The sequence below is a fragment of the Pseudopodoces humilis genome, chromosome 16 (genome assembly GCF_049639895.1).
Source record: "Pseudopodoces humilis isolate 2021_Gansu_Grassland_sample_001 chromosome 16, ASM4963989v1, whole genome shotgun sequence".
NCBI classification, from domain to species: Eukaryota; Metazoa; Chordata; class Aves; order Passeriformes; family Paridae; genus Pseudopodoces; species Pseudopodoces humilis.
The window spans coordinates 190,367-204,806 of record NC_142215.1 but is presented as its reverse complement, the minus strand read 5'-3'; the positions used below and the strand labels follow the sequence as shown (position 1 = coordinate 204,806).

The 14,440-nt window shown below is 46.9% G+C and overlaps 1 protein-coding gene across 12 annotated transcripts in view; it reads left to right on the top strand.

Moving 5' to 3' along the window:
- Positions 1-313: 313 nt before the first annotated feature.
- The window catches only part of PPIP5K1 (diphosphoinositol pentakisphosphate kinase 1), a 39,905-nt gene continuing 25,778 nt past the window's right edge, over positions 314-14,440 (top strand). For all 12 annotated transcript variants that reach the window (XM_088063269.1, XM_088063267.1, XM_088063265.1 and 9 more), the window contains exons 1-18: positions 314-475; positions 767-941; positions 1,432-1,627; positions 1,720-1,810; positions 2,796-2,881; positions 3,116-3,270; positions 4,170-4,271; positions 4,551-4,712; positions 5,787-5,908; positions 6,362-6,463; positions 7,166-7,252; positions 7,691-7,766; positions 8,262-8,371; positions 9,313-9,398; positions 9,795-9,923; positions 11,892-12,013; positions 12,788-12,970; positions 13,848-13,989. In XM_088063269.1, coding sequence (XP_087919395.1) covers positions 795-941; positions 1,432-1,627; positions 1,720-1,810; positions 2,796-2,881; positions 3,116-3,270; positions 4,170-4,271; positions 4,551-4,712; positions 5,787-5,908; positions 6,362-6,463; positions 7,166-7,252; positions 7,691-7,766; positions 8,262-8,371; positions 9,313-9,398; positions 9,795-9,923; positions 11,892-12,013; positions 12,788-12,970; positions 13,848-13,989 — 2,098 coding nt within the window. In that variant the 5' untranslated portion in view covers positions 314-475; positions 767-794. The remainder of the gene's footprint in view (positions 476-766; positions 942-1,431; positions 1,628-1,719; positions 1,811-2,795; positions 2,882-3,115; positions 3,271-4,169; positions 4,272-4,550; positions 4,713-5,786; positions 5,909-6,361; positions 6,464-7,165; positions 7,253-7,690; positions 7,767-8,261; positions 8,372-9,312; positions 9,399-9,794; positions 9,924-11,891; positions 12,014-12,787; positions 12,971-13,847; positions 13,990-14,440) is intronic.

Genomic DNA, 14,440 nt, shown 5'->3' with positions numbered 1-14,440 from the left:
CTGCTCTGCACTGGTCACATCACTAATCCTAAGTTCAAGAAGCCTGTGGACAATACTCTCAGGCACATGATGGGGTTCTTGGGATGTCTGTACGGGACCAGGAGCTGGACTCAATCTTGATGGATCCCTTCCAGCTCAGTGTTTTATGTGATTTTATGACGCGTTGCTAACCCAGACACCCTGACTTGCAACTCAAACTGTTGCTGATGCTCCCTCTGTATCTTCTTTCCCTGACATAGTTTTCACTTGGTTTCCCTCCTCCCTGCAAACTCCTGCACCTCTCAAACTGTTCTCTTTGTTACTGTAGGCCTTCTTGAGCTGAAAGGATGAAAATTGGAAACTGGAAAATCACTGTCACTGACCTGAGCTTTATCCTGACTTCTGGAGTCCCAGTTGATGTCGTTGGGCAGATGAGTCTTCAAGAGTGTCCCCTGTCCTTATCCATGATTTAGGCAGCGGCTGGACATGCATCACTGTAAGGGTTACATGATTTCAGTGCCCGTGGTGACACTGTTCCAGTGCAAGGGGATTAATTGCAAAATGGAACTGCTTATATAAAATGATCCAGAACTTCAGATCCCCTCCCACCCTGAGAGTGTCTTCCTATTCCCTCTTTTTGTGCTGGGCAGCACTGTCCCTGGGCTCCCTCATGCCGGATCAGTCCCTGCCCTTCCCACCATCACTTGCTTCCATCATGCAGCTGGCCTTGGGATCACCCTGACCCAGCATGAGCACACGTCTGACCTTTTGCACACTGTAATTCCAGAGCGGGATGGTTGGCCACCGAAGCTGCAATGTCGTCCCTGACGACCTCCAGTGAGGGAGAGAACTCCACTCCCAGGTTTGTTGTCGGCTCCAGAGATGATGAAACAGAATTTCTGGGATCAAACATGAAGACAGACGAAACCGATTTTTTTGAAGACGATGAAGAGGAGGAGTCGGTAAGGAGGTCCCAGCATCCTGGGCTGGAGCATCTGTGCGGAATCCCTGGGTCTCAGCCAGGTTTTGTATGGTTACTGCTGGGGCTGCAGGTAGTTGGAACTGCAGGGGACACAGCACCTGGCTGTGTGGCACAGCTGTGGGACACAGCAGTGGCATTTATGACAGGACACATTATGTCATGCTGCCATGCTCGTGCCTCAGGAAATCCAGCTTTTTTGCTTGCAGGTCTGATTCAGGAAAACCAGTGGATTTCTTTGTTCTAGAGACTTAACCTGACTCTCCTGTAAGCCTTTCTGTTTCACCAGGGAAATTTTTGAGGAAAACTGGCACCTGTGAAAAGGGCAAAGATGTCTCTGCGGAAAGAAAGCATTCATTTTTTCTGTAACCTCCAGGCACAGGACGCAGAAAAAATGCGTCTGACTGCTTTTGGCCCCTATTCAGTGTTATAGTAAATGCTACTAAACTGATCTCTTTCTTCCCCTCTGTCAGCCACCAGAACGGCAGATCGTGGTAGGAATCTGTGCCATGACCAAAAAGTCCAAGTCAAAGCCCATGACACAGATTCTGGAGCGTCTGTGCAAGTTTGAGTACATCACAGTGGTGATCATGGGGGAAGATGTTATTCTGAATGAACCGGTGGAGAACTGGCCTTCTTGTGACTGCCTGATATCCTTCCACTCCAAAGGTAACACATCTCTAGCGGTCCTTAGCCTGCTTGAGCTGTGGGCAAGGGAGTTTTCTTTCAGCTTTCCCCTCTGTCCTCACCCTGTATTTCAGGATTCCCCCTGGATAAGGCAGTTGCTTATGCCAAGCTGTGCAAGCCATTTCTGATCAACGACCTTGATATGCAGTATTTCATCCAGGACAGGTGGGTGTCTGTGAGCCACTAAAGCCCCTTCCTTCTTCCTGTGATTCTTCTCAGCATGCTGAGGAAACTTCATTTTTCTGGTCACAAAGGAGGGAGATGAGGAGGAAGGGGACCTTAGCAGTGGCTTTTTGGGGTTTTTCCAAAGCATGGAGGGGAATGGCTTCGAGGGTAAAACCATTGAGACCATGTAAAATCATGCTTTGTTCTCTGGTGTAAATGTCTTGTAAGGAGTGGTTGGGATGTAGGGAGTGGAAGAGTTCTCACAGAATAAGACTGCCATGACTAAAGGAAAAAGACTAGTCTTGAAGGAGAGCAAAGTGGTGAGATGGGGCTCTGGGTCAGAAACTGGGAGCAAGGCTGGGTCAGAATCTGTGGAATGTGTGTTGGTCAGACACATGAGGTTTCTCAGTCATCTGTTGGTAGATGCCACCAGCAGCCATGTACTTGAGCTCTTATACCCAGGCTGCTTTGACTGTGTGTGGTTAGGGCTCCTAACAGATCCTAAACCTTGTGCCCTGTTTTGGCATGGTGAGCAGTTTTATGTGGGTGCTGGCAGGCATCTCAAGGTGTAACTAGTGAAAGAACTGGGGTTTGCCCCTTGACACAAGATGGAAGGCTCCTGCTGCCAGGTCTGGGCACTGGACAGCTTGGCATGACAGGGCCAAGAGGGTGTGTCTGGGTGGTTGGTGTGTACTGGACGTGCTGCTGTGCTTTGGGCACATGCTGATAATTGAGTGTCCTTGTTTAGGCCAGGTAGAGATTTACTCTGAAGCACGTGTGTCCGGAGAAGGACTAAAGCAAACCCCATAGCCAGCAGGACTCGGCCAGAGAGCTGAGAAGTACCTGCAATCTGTCTTGATGCTTTTTTGTGTTCATCTGACTGTGTTCTTCATCAGTGGGAGTGAAGTCTTTCCCTTGGTGTGTACTGAGAACCTTCTAAACTCTTCTTGACACTTCTGTTATGATACACTTCTGTCCTCTGCAGGCGTGAAGTGTATCGGATCCTTCAAGAAGAGGGAATAGACCTGCCCCGCTATGCTGTGCTTAATCGAGATCCTGACAGACCAGAAGGTCAGTGTCCAGCCTCTACTGAAAGCCATTTCCCCAGGCTCTGCTATTTTAGATAGTCTGCAGAGATAGATACTGGCAGTCACCTCAAAGAGGCCTGACTCATAAGTCTCTTGGGTTTTTTCATGGGCAAAGGTCCCAGCAGCAAAACCAGCTGATGGGCCTGGAAGGGGCTGTGGCTCTGCATGAGGACTGTCTCACCTTTCCTGATGAGCTGCTGCTGTGCTCTGTCTTCAGAGTGCAACTTGGTGGAAGGGGAGGACCATGTGGAGGTGAACGGAGCCGTTTTCCCCAAGCCATTTGTGGAGAAGCCAGTCAGTGCTGAGGACCACAATGTGTACATTTACTACCCGACGTCAGCAGGTGGGGGCAGCCAGCGGCTCTTCCGTAAGGTGAGGAGGGGTCTCCGGAGCTGCTGTTGAGGAAGTTTAGACCTTCTTAGAACTTTAAGTTCAAGCCCATCTACCTGGGAACCACAGAAAGACATATTTTAGTGGTAGTGCTGACTTCACCTTCCCCATCCTCTTGGTGACCTTTATCCTTTGCAGTCGTGTGTCCCTTTCTGAATTGCATGCTTATTTCACCTGGGTTTATCAACATGAATTTTTAAAAAACCTTATGTTCCTAACATTTAACACCATTCTTGCCCTTCCATTTAGTATAGCTTGCACACATGATAAAAGCAGGTATTTATTCCTAGATTCCACAGGAAATCTGCCCTTACTCACTTCCCCCACTGGGCCAGTGAACAGTTATAGCTGCGATGTGTCTTTTTTCCAATCCGTTACACATCTGCCGTTAATAATCCTAAAATAATTGTTCCCTTAGGTAAGATACAGGTATGCCTCTTGAGGTTGTATCCAAAGCCTTACTAAAAATGTAAACAACATCATCCTTGATGTTGATAAAATCAGTCATGGTCCTAGAATGAAGTTAAATTGGTTGTATTATCACCTGTCATAATTTATTTTCGTTTGCATATTAGTTAGGCTCCTTACTTTGTAGACTTTTGTTCACTTTTTTTGTTCCATATTCTTGAAGTGATTGGAGACAATGGTCTATAACAAGTTTTCTCCTCTTTAAAGCCTGGAAAATGACATACCTGCTGCCTGCATTTTAGTCTCTTTTGTTCCCGATAAATCAGTGTGCTGTAATGGCCGGGGGGCCTGCAATGCTAATCCATAAAGTCTGCTAAATTCTCTGCATGTGGGATGAAACTTCTGCTTTTCTGCTTCCATCTAAGAAAAGGATCCCCATGCTCTTCCCTGAGGTATTTATTCTGTGCTCTCAGATTGGCAGCCGGAGCAGTGTGTACTCCCCAGAGAGCAGCGTAAGGAAGACAGGCTCCTACATTTATGAGGAGTTCATGCCTACAGATGGCACTGATGTGAAGGTAAGGAAAAGCCTGGAATGGTGCCTTCCTTTGTCAGGCCTGGGGGAGCTGAAGGTTCAGCAGTTCTGCTTAGTCCTGCTTAGGCTCTGGAACGTGCGTTTAAGCTTTGAGGTGCTGACTGTGCAGCTTCGGCCCCAAAGTGGGGAGTGGGTGCTCTGTAGATCACACCAGGAGGAATGTGTGAGACCATCTCATCTCCTTTTCTGTGTCTGCAGCAGAAATACCTCCTGGAAGCTGCAGTCAGTCTTGGTGGCTATGTCAGTTGTAACTCATTTCCAGGTGTACACCGTTGGGCCAGACTATGCCCACGCAGAAGCTCGCAAATCCCCTGCTTTGGATGGGAAAGTGGAACGGGACAGTGAAGGGAAGGAAATTCGTTACCCAGTCATGCTGACTGCCATGGAGAAACTTGTTGCCCGTAAAGTCTGTGTAGCCTTTAAGGTCTGTATTTTCTTTCCTGTGCAAGCAGGACTCTGCAAATGTCTGATCTGTGTCAGGGTTGGTGTTAAAACTTGTCATCCTGGCATTTCTCAGGCATGGCAATCTTCCATACCTGATGCCAGTTGCTGTTCCTGCTGGCTGTGGCAGTTTGCTGGGCAGAGGTGGCTGGGAAGGCAAGAGGGTGTGCAGCAAATGCCCTCTGGGCTGGCAGGTGCCTGGTGTCCCACAAACATCAGAGCATTTAACACTGGATCCTGAGCATGTTGCTCTCCATCTGACCTGTGCTCATCTTGTTTTTTTTTTAATTTCCTGCTTTTGTTTATGTGGAAAATTCAGCCTTATTTTCTTGTTGTTTTTTTTCTTTTTCTTTTTGCATTTTGGTACTTGTGTTTGGGTTTTTTTGTTTGTTTGTTTGGACTTTTTGTTTGTCTGGTTTTGGTTTTTTTTAGTTTTTGGGTTTTTTTTTTTAAAAAATACGGCTCTGGTGAAAATTGATGTTTTATGTTACAGTTGGGTAGAATGAGTATGAGCCTAGGTGTGGTTCCATGACATTCCATAACACGTTCAGCAGTGTCAGTGGAAGAGGCACTGGGCTCTTTGTTCCTGCCCCACTGCAACTGGCACCCCATGCAGTTGGGCTGATGCAGATTTGGTCTCTTTTCTACCTTGTAGCCTTTTCCATTTAGTGATGGGTGTCTTTGTCTGCAGCACTTCTTGTCCGTGCTTGTCAGTCTGGTTCAAAATGATTGGATTTGAAAGGAAGAGCAGGATATCCAGGAGCTGCTCTGTTTCAGGCCTTTAGAGCTCTGGGAAGTTGGGGGTTGGCCCTGATGGCTTCATCTGGGGGCTTGTGGTTAGGGCCTCTTGTACAGCAGTGGGGGTGTAAAGGTCTGACTAATGGCATGTCTTCACACCTGTTGTAGGCCTGTGAGGTGGGCATGGACTAGAGGATGGCTGTAGCTGGGCAGGGCTGAACTGGGCAGTGTTGGCTGGGTCTGTGTATGCCCCAGCTGCTCTCCCCTACTGGCTCCTTTCTGCGTGTCTAAGTCCCATATCCTCTTCTTCCCCCTGCAGCAAACTGTGTGTGGGTTTGACCTCCTGCGGGCCAATGGCCACTCATTTGTTTGTGATGTGAACGGCTTCAGCTTTGTGAAGAACTCCATGAAGTATTATGATGACTGTGCCAAAATCCTTGGGTATGAACAATCTGGGTTTTGATGAGGTGGTAAGATAATTCACGGCAGAGTAAACTGAAATGTGGAGTCCTGGTCAGTATGTCACAGCAGTCTGCAGGTGGTTCGTGTGAGTCATTTGTTCAGCAGGCAGAAGCTTGGTTCTTGGAGGAATGGGTTATCTTCAATCCCTGTAGCTCCTGCTGCATTGGCATTAGCTGTCTTTGTCTACAGCTAGGTGTATCTTCCAGGACTTTCCATTGCATGCAAAGTCCAGGTGTGGTATTGGTGATGTGAGGGAAGCTGGTACCCCATTGGGGTTCTCCAACTAGCCCACAGTGTGATAGGTATCTCTGCAATGAAAGTGGGGGGCAATTTTGTGACTGTCTTCACATCTTTCAGCAGGACTGGATAGGAGGAGGTGGAGAACCAAGGTTATGGATTTTCTTGTGAGTGTTGTATTTTGATTTCTTCCAGAAATATAATCATGAGGGAGTTGGCTCCCCAGTTTCAGATCCCCTGGTCCATCCCAACAGAGGCAGAAGACATCCCCATTGTCCCTACAACTTCAGGCACCATGTGAGTACCTGCCATTTTCTCAAAAGGATGCCAGTGATGGCTACATGAGGGACAAAGTGTGAAAAGCCCTGTCCAAGGGCCTTACGCTGCTAGCAGCATGGCATCCTCCAGCTGCTGTGCTGTTTGCAGCCCTGAAATGCCTGTGGAAAGGCTTAGATATGCACATGGAAGTTGTGATAGGTTGGAGATTAGTTGTAGGTTTGATGAATGCAGATGAACGGTAACTGAAGAAATTACATGGCTTTCAGAGGGTCCAATTCTTCATCAGAACAGGAAGAGATCAGGACAGATGCTTTATCTGGCTGCTACATGGAGAAAGTCTATGTTGAGCTACCAGTGAAACAGGTGGAAACACTTAGCTGAAATATTCATATTATCCGTATGCTTGGCAGCCCCTCATTTGATACCTTTGGCCTGAGTAGTTTTCTAGCACATAAGGCTAAAAGACCAAAGGCAAAAGTTTCTTTGTGATCCTCAGCTTACTAGTACACTGGTATGAAACTGCTCAACTTGGTAGTGTCTGCAGAGCTTTGACTCTCTCTGTAGCCATGGCACTTGTGTCTGGTTTAGTCTGGGAAGAATTCTACCCCTTTTGAGAAAAGCAGCTGTCAGGAGAATGGAAAGAACAATGAGAAGCTACTTCCTGGTGGCAGTTCTGGAGAGTAGGGGCACGTTTGTTATCTTTATCTTGTGTTTCCCAAGGATGGAGCTTCGCTGTGTTATTGCAGTCATCCGTCATGGAGATCGCACCCCTAAGCAGAAGATGAAGATGGAGGTGAAACATCCCCGGTAAGAGCCAAGGGAAGAAGGTGCTGTACTGCTGGGAAGGGATGAAGGCATATTTTCTAAACCAGGAACAGGAACAGAGGGCTGGGTACATAGGAGGTAGTACTTTTTCCTGGTCCATCCAAGCAAATGCTTTCTGACCAGTTGCTTGAGCCCCCTTTCCCCACAAGGATCTTGACACCTGTGTGAGCACTGGAGGAGGGAGTGAAAATGTGGTAGGTGCTGAAAAGGGAAGTGCTCCACTAAATGGGAAGCTAGTATCTGCTTCCTGGTTGTATTTTGAAAAACACTAATTTTTTCAGAATTTCTGAAGCAGAGGGAAGAGTCAGCAGCCTGCTGGTTCTCACTGAAGAACAGAGACTGAACGAACACAGAGGGATGACCCTCTTTGTATTATTGAAACAGCGGAAAATGGATTGGCATTCTTTGTTTTCTCTTCAGGTTCTTTGAATTATTTGAGAAATATGATGGTTACAAGACAGGGAAGTTGAAGCTGAAGAAACCAGAGCAGCTACAGGTGAGGAAGTACATTCTGGGGTTACTGTGTGGGACATGCAGGTAATACAGATCCTGGCACAAGGCATTTCTTTGGGAGGGTGCAAACCTCCAAAAGGGCAATCATCTGTTGCTCAGATACTCCTGTCTCATTCCTCACCCTGTGCACACTCAGCTGGGTGACAGCAGGAGAGCAGGGCAGAAACTTGTGCGGCCTGATCTGCACACTGTAGGATGGAGATGACCTGATGCAGCTTGCCCACACCAGCTGGGGCTGCCACTGGTGACAGATGGGTCCATGCTGGGCACTGGGCAGTTGGTTCTCAGCAGGGCTGTAGCACAGCATGGAGATGAAGCAAACTGCAGTGTGAAAGTTTGTCTGGCCTAAGTTGTGTCTTAGGGAATTATATGCCTCTGAGGAGTGTGCATGGATCTGATGCTGGGCGAAGCTGTCAGGAGGCCTTGCCAGGAGCACCCTGGTGAGTCTGAGGCAGAATTGCTCTCTGCTTTCCAACAGGAAGTGCTGGACATTGCACGGCAGCTTGTGGTGGAGCTGGGAACACACGGTGATTGTGAAATTGAGGAGAGGAAATCCAAACTGGAACAGTTGAAGAGTGTCTTGGAGATGTAAGTATTCCTATCTCGGGGCACTGTGGGTTTGCCTCAGAGCATGTGGTATGGAAACAAGCTGTGCTGCTGGTGTCCTGGCCAGGGGGTGCTCAGAGACTGGGGTCTCCTCTGTCCCCTGTTAGTAACTGTACATGAAAGGCACCATGCTCCTCACCTTTTCTCCTTGACATCAAAACATTGCTGATCCTTGTCCCAAGTGTGTCTGATGTTTGGCTAAACAACTTGAGACAAAACTGAGCTTTCTTTCCTGCAGGAGAGAAAATGGAGTCCTGGAGGGACCATGTTGATATGAAGCATTTTGATATAATTGGAATAAAACTTGTTTTAAATAAAGTTGTCCTGGTGCCAAAAGTTTAGCAAAAAGGAGCTTGGAAAACATGAAAAGATGTTTGAGTCCTCTGAGGTTTTGTACAGTCAAAATAAAAATATGGTGGTATTGACAACTTGTAAAGAAAACCTGGGCTCCTCTCAGGACTGCAGCACACACAGCCAGTGTCTGTGTTCAGGCCATGTCTCTGGACACAGAGGAAGACTTTTTGCTGTGATTTCCCTCCTCTGCTCTTTCTCTCATTGGAGACGTGGTTATCCTCGAAGCATCTGTCAGACTGTTTTTTTTCTGTGATCTCATTAATTCACTTGTTAAAGATGTAGATAGAGTTTAAAGCCCTAGTGAGGAATGACAGCGCAGATTGCTCTTGGTAGAAGAGCAACGGAGTTGATCATTGAATTTTGTCTGAGTGAAGTGCTTGGCTTTTTGTAGGGGTGTGTGCTGGGTCACAGGGAGATGACAAAAATCATGTCCCATGGCTACGGGCGTTGCAGCAGAAAGTCTCTTGCCTGTGCTGTACTTCTGCTGTGTACTGCCTGGGGGCCTCTGGGCAAAGGTTGGGTGGAGTTGATTTGTTTCAGGTGTTTTTTTTTTCCATCCCTTGTGACAGGTATGGACATTTTTCTGGCATTAACCGTAAGGTTCAGTTGACCTATCTGCCTCATGGACATCCAAAAGCTGCGAGTGAAGATGAAGGTAAAGAAACCTGATGGTGGTACCCTGGTCTTTATGCCCAGAGTTCAGGTGTGAGTACAGCTACCCTACCTGTATAAGCCTCTGGACATGGAAGCGGAATTGGTTACCCATATCTTATCTTTGCTCACACCATAGGAAGGATTGGAGGGATGCCAGTATACCCTGGCTGGCTCTACAGGGCTTGCCCTTCCAATTTTGTGAATGTCAGCCTATATACTTCAAAAACTAGTGACTCTGAATTTCCTACTTGCTGGTTTGTTTCCTGTGGATTTTGGGTCAGGCTTGTGTTGAGAACACTCTACAAGGTGCTGATGACAACCCCTTCTTCCTCCCGTCCTCTCCCTCTGCAAGCTCAGATATGAAATCTGATGTAGGGAATACCTGTTTGTCTCCTAGAAGCTCGACGAGAGTCCTCCCCCTCCCTTCTGCTGGTGCTTAAGTGGGGTGGAGAGCTGACCCCGGCAGGAAGAGTCCAGGCTGAGGAGCTGGGGCGGGCGTTTCGCTGCATGTACCCAGGAGGCCAAGGTGAGTTTGTCCAGGTGCCTCTGGTCCTGCCCCATGGCTGCCAGGCTGCCCTGGCAAGGTGAGGGTTGCTGAGGTATCTCTGTCTCTCTGCTGGGATTAGTATTTTTTCTTTTGAGTTGGCATGGTAGGGATAAGTAATTCAGGTGGGTTTTGAACCCAAAGATCCCTGAGCTGACCAGAGAAGTCTGCTGTTAAGCTTCAGTGTGTCCTGGAGTGCAACAGCTTTCTTTACATAATGTGCCAGATTCAGAAAAGACAGGTGGTTCTAATAAGCTACATTCTGATGCAGCAAATACAAAATTTATGAATGGTTAGCAAGGAATTTAGGCCAAATGTAGAGAACAGAGGAGATCTATCTTGGAACACAGATAATTCTGCCCTGAGACGGGAGAATAGGGAGGTAACTTCTCCATATTTTCTCCACCATCATTCTGTGATGCTGAAAAGCGTCTAATACGCACACAAATCAACAAGAGCTGAAAGGGAAAAATAAAAAAAACCACTGAGATTGCCTTTGAGTCAGGAGCAATACACTGGATTGATCCGGTGAGCCCAGTGTTGGGTATGCTTGTCTTTGACTTGTATGTTTAATTAATTCAATTTAATTAATTACATCTCAAATGTATTAACCAAATTTAAATTGGATTGGAGAAGATTTCCTTCTAGAATAAGAAAGAGTTACCTTTGGTTGAAGAGAATCGGGTCAGGGGACGCTTAAGCAAGCTGGACATACATGAACCCAAGGGCCCTGATGGGCTGCACCCACAGTGCAAGGGAGCAGGCAGGTGTCCCTGCAAGGCCACCAAGGATTCTCCTGGAAAGGGTCTGGGGACTGGGGGAGTTGCCTGAGGACTGGAGGAGAGGAAGTGTCACTCCTAGCTTCAAAACTGACCAGAAGGGGAGGGCTCAGGGAACTGTAGCAAGGTCAGCCTCAGCACAGTCCCTGAGCTGGAAATGGAACAGCTAATTCTGGAGATCATTCCTGGGTGCATGAAGGATAGGCAGGTGACTGTGAGTAGTCAACATGGATTCACAAAGAGAAGTCATGCTTAACAAACCTGATAACCTCCTACAGGGAAGTGACCCCTGTGCTTAGATGACAGTCATTCTGAACAACAGCTTTGTAGACTTCTGCTCCATGTGGTCATTCATGGAGAGGAAGAGATCTTGTTTTGCAGGGAAGTGCTATGTTCCTGGGTAGCATTTGGTGCCTGGCAGCTTTCCCAAGACATACATCTGACTTCTGGCTGGTGCTTGTCTCTGTCAGGGTGTTCCTCTGAGTTGTGAGCTCAGAGCTGGGAGTGTTGTTCCTGTCTTGTCACGCAGTGTGACTGGGCACTGTGCAGAATTGCCCTGGGATTCCAGCTAGCAGCAAGTAATGACCACTGCACTGTCTTTGGAGGTCAGACTCGAGAGCTGCATGAGTTACTTTCCTCCATTACTGATCTGATTCCTGTGGTTAATTCAGCCATGAGAAATAAACTGGCAGATTGTGCTACAAGGTAATTGTAGCTGTATACGATCTTCTTTGGAAACTTCCCTGCTGAATCGCATTCCCTGCAGTTCTGAGGACTGCAGGACCTGCTCTCACTCAGAAAACAAGCAGAAGGAAGTTATTTTTTTTGTGTATCTTCATTCTGCACCAGGGTATTCAGGATAGCAGAACTACTACAGGCTGTTCAGTAGAGTTTGCTGCAGAATTTGGGCAGCATCAGACTTGACTGGTGTATGCTCACTTTATTCCTGAAAGTGAATTTTCCCAAGTTAAGCAAAGCCTTTGTTACATTTCTAGTCCTTGTGCATAGCTAGAACTGTCTATTTTGGAGCAGCATAAGTGCTGCTTATGCAAGTGACTAATTCTCTACATAACTTTGTTACTATAATGAAGTTTGTTTGTCTAAACTAGTATATTCAGCTGGTAATTTTGCAGGTGTGAGAATATTAATTTTGAGTTGTCCTTGGTTCCAGGTGATTATGCTGGTTTCCCTGGCTGTGGCTTGCTCAGGCTGCACAGCACTTATCGCCATGATCTCAAGATCTATGCCTCAGATGAGGGGAGAGTTCAGATGACAGCAGCAGCTTTTGCAAAGGTCTTTCTTCTCTTTTGGGCATCTGTTTGTTCTGCTTCATTACTCTTACAATATGCCAATTCTAAAGGAAAACCTCTGGTGATGAGGAAGGAGTTTTTCTAGGATCTTCCCCCTCTCTGTTGGATTGACTGCAGTACACTGTGCTAATAGCAGGTGTATGGGGCAGTACTGAACATCTGGTGCATCTGTACACACTTGTCACCTTTAATGTCCTGTCTGGGACAGGAGTCTGACTCAAGAAGTTATGTATGGATTATTGCTGGTTCTTGATGTTAGAGCCAGACACCAGATGTGCTGCTGTGTATTCATGGCCTCTATAGGATGAATGTTTCTGGGGTGGCTGTCCAGCCAGAGGGGTTATTCATTGCCTGCTGTATTTAAAAGGAAGTGAATTGTCTTTGGTGCAGTGTGGTGTGGGAACTGGAGAGAAGACAGGTTCATTTTCAACTAAAGCCGAGGGGAATCCTGCAGTGGCCTTAGCTGGTCTTCAGAGCCTTCACTGTATTAACATTTTCAGGCAAACTGAGTTGCTTTAAAGTTGAGCCTGCTCAACAGTTGCCTGGGGCTGCTGCAGGCAGAGCTGTCCTTTGCTTGAATAGCTTTGGAAGCATTCCAGAGTCAGCTCTGACTGGAAGGGATGTTGCTGTAAAGCTACCCTTCAAGGACAGTTGAGATTTCACTTCAGTTGCCTGAGTTCTGGCCATGAAACTACCAGAATTTTTGTTTCTTGGGTTGCACAGACCTGATATCTTGTCGTGTGTGGTGTGGCTTTAGGGTCTGCTGGCCCTGGAAGGAGAGCTGACCCCCATCCTGGTGCAGATGGTGAAAAGTGCCAACATGAATGGTCTGCTGGACAGTGACAGTGATTCCCTTAGCAGCTGTCAACACAGAGTGAAGGCACGACTGCACGAAATCATGCAGAAGGATGCCGAGTTCTGTGAAGAAGATTATGAAAAGGTAAAGCACCAGTGTGGCTTCATTGCTCCCTGTATCTGGAAGGAGAATAGCATTGCTGCAGTGGTTTGATGTGAAGTGTGTGGTATGTGAACAGTGGTTTTGTCAGGTGGAGATCAGTTCTGGTCAGAATGACAGGGTATCTATGGAAGTGCAGGTGAATAGCCCTTTCCCTCCTTTGAGTGACAGTCTTCAGTGTTGCTCTGCTGTCCCCTTCAAGACTCATCATGGTGCCTTTCTTGCTCTTCAGAATTCATTTCATTCATTCCAGTTCATTTTGGTCTATGTATGCTAAAAGAGCTCCTGCATGCTGCTCAGATCAGTCCCAGCTGCTGTGGACAGGGAGTCTGCCTCACTGGATTCTAGATCCATGCTCTGCACACATGTGAGCAGACCTTTTGGTTACAAATAGTTGTGTCCTGTCAGCTTCTGATAGCTGCAGAGTAGAGAGCATGGGCTGCGTCCAGCACAGCAACAGTGAAAGCACTATTGTTGCTTCTCCAGCAAGTCCCCAAAATACTCTTTTTCTCTGGCTCTGAAACGTGATTACTGGACTGAAGTCCTTTAAGGAACATATTTATAATCTCAAAGACATATTTAAAAGGAAGCCCTTCTGCTCAAACACAGAAGCAAAATGAGACAAGAGTGAATATTGTAGGTAGAGGGAGGTCTGATCTGATGGCAGCAGTTGTTTGCTCCCTCTGAGTTTGATCCTGAAGATTTTAAGACATGCTTGACTACTCCTAGGAATAGGCCAGCTTATTGTGCTCAGCTGGGAGCACAGCTTTTGTCCCAAGACAGAAAGCAGTACAGCTGCAAAAAGTAGACGTTTTATTTTCCCACTTTGAGAAGACTAATCTCTGCTGGAATCTTCTTGCAGCTAGCACCTACAGGCAGTGCTTCTCTGCTCAATTCCATGACCTTTATCCAGAACCCAGTTGAGGTCTGTAACCAGGTGTTCACCCTGATTGAGAATCTCACCTCCCAGATACGAAAACGTCTGGAAGACCCAAAATCTGCAGGTGAGCAGCAGAACTGGAAAGGGTATGGAAGAGATTAATTTATTGTTATATCTTCAGAGCTCCCAAACACCACTGGGGCTTATGTTTGTCTGTAGCAAAGAAACTGTGAAGTGTAATTCTGTATGTGCTATTGATATAGAAGGCTCCACTTTCAATTACTGTTAAAGAGAGCCGTCACCTAAAGGAAATGATACATGCATCTTAGTTCAGAGTAAATGTAAACAGCAGCAGTCTAGCCTGGAGGGGTATGCCTGTGTTTTTTCAGGCCTTTTCTGGAGACTGTGAACAGCAAGTTTTTCAGTCACAATTTGCTCATCTCAACTTTCCTAATAACAGTGCAGAAGTTTTACAAAGGAATCTTGGGGACCTGCCATGGGATTTATGGCAGACCTAAGCAACCAGGCAAACTGCTTCACTTTTGTCAAGCATTTCAGCAGTGTTGCTGCAGGCT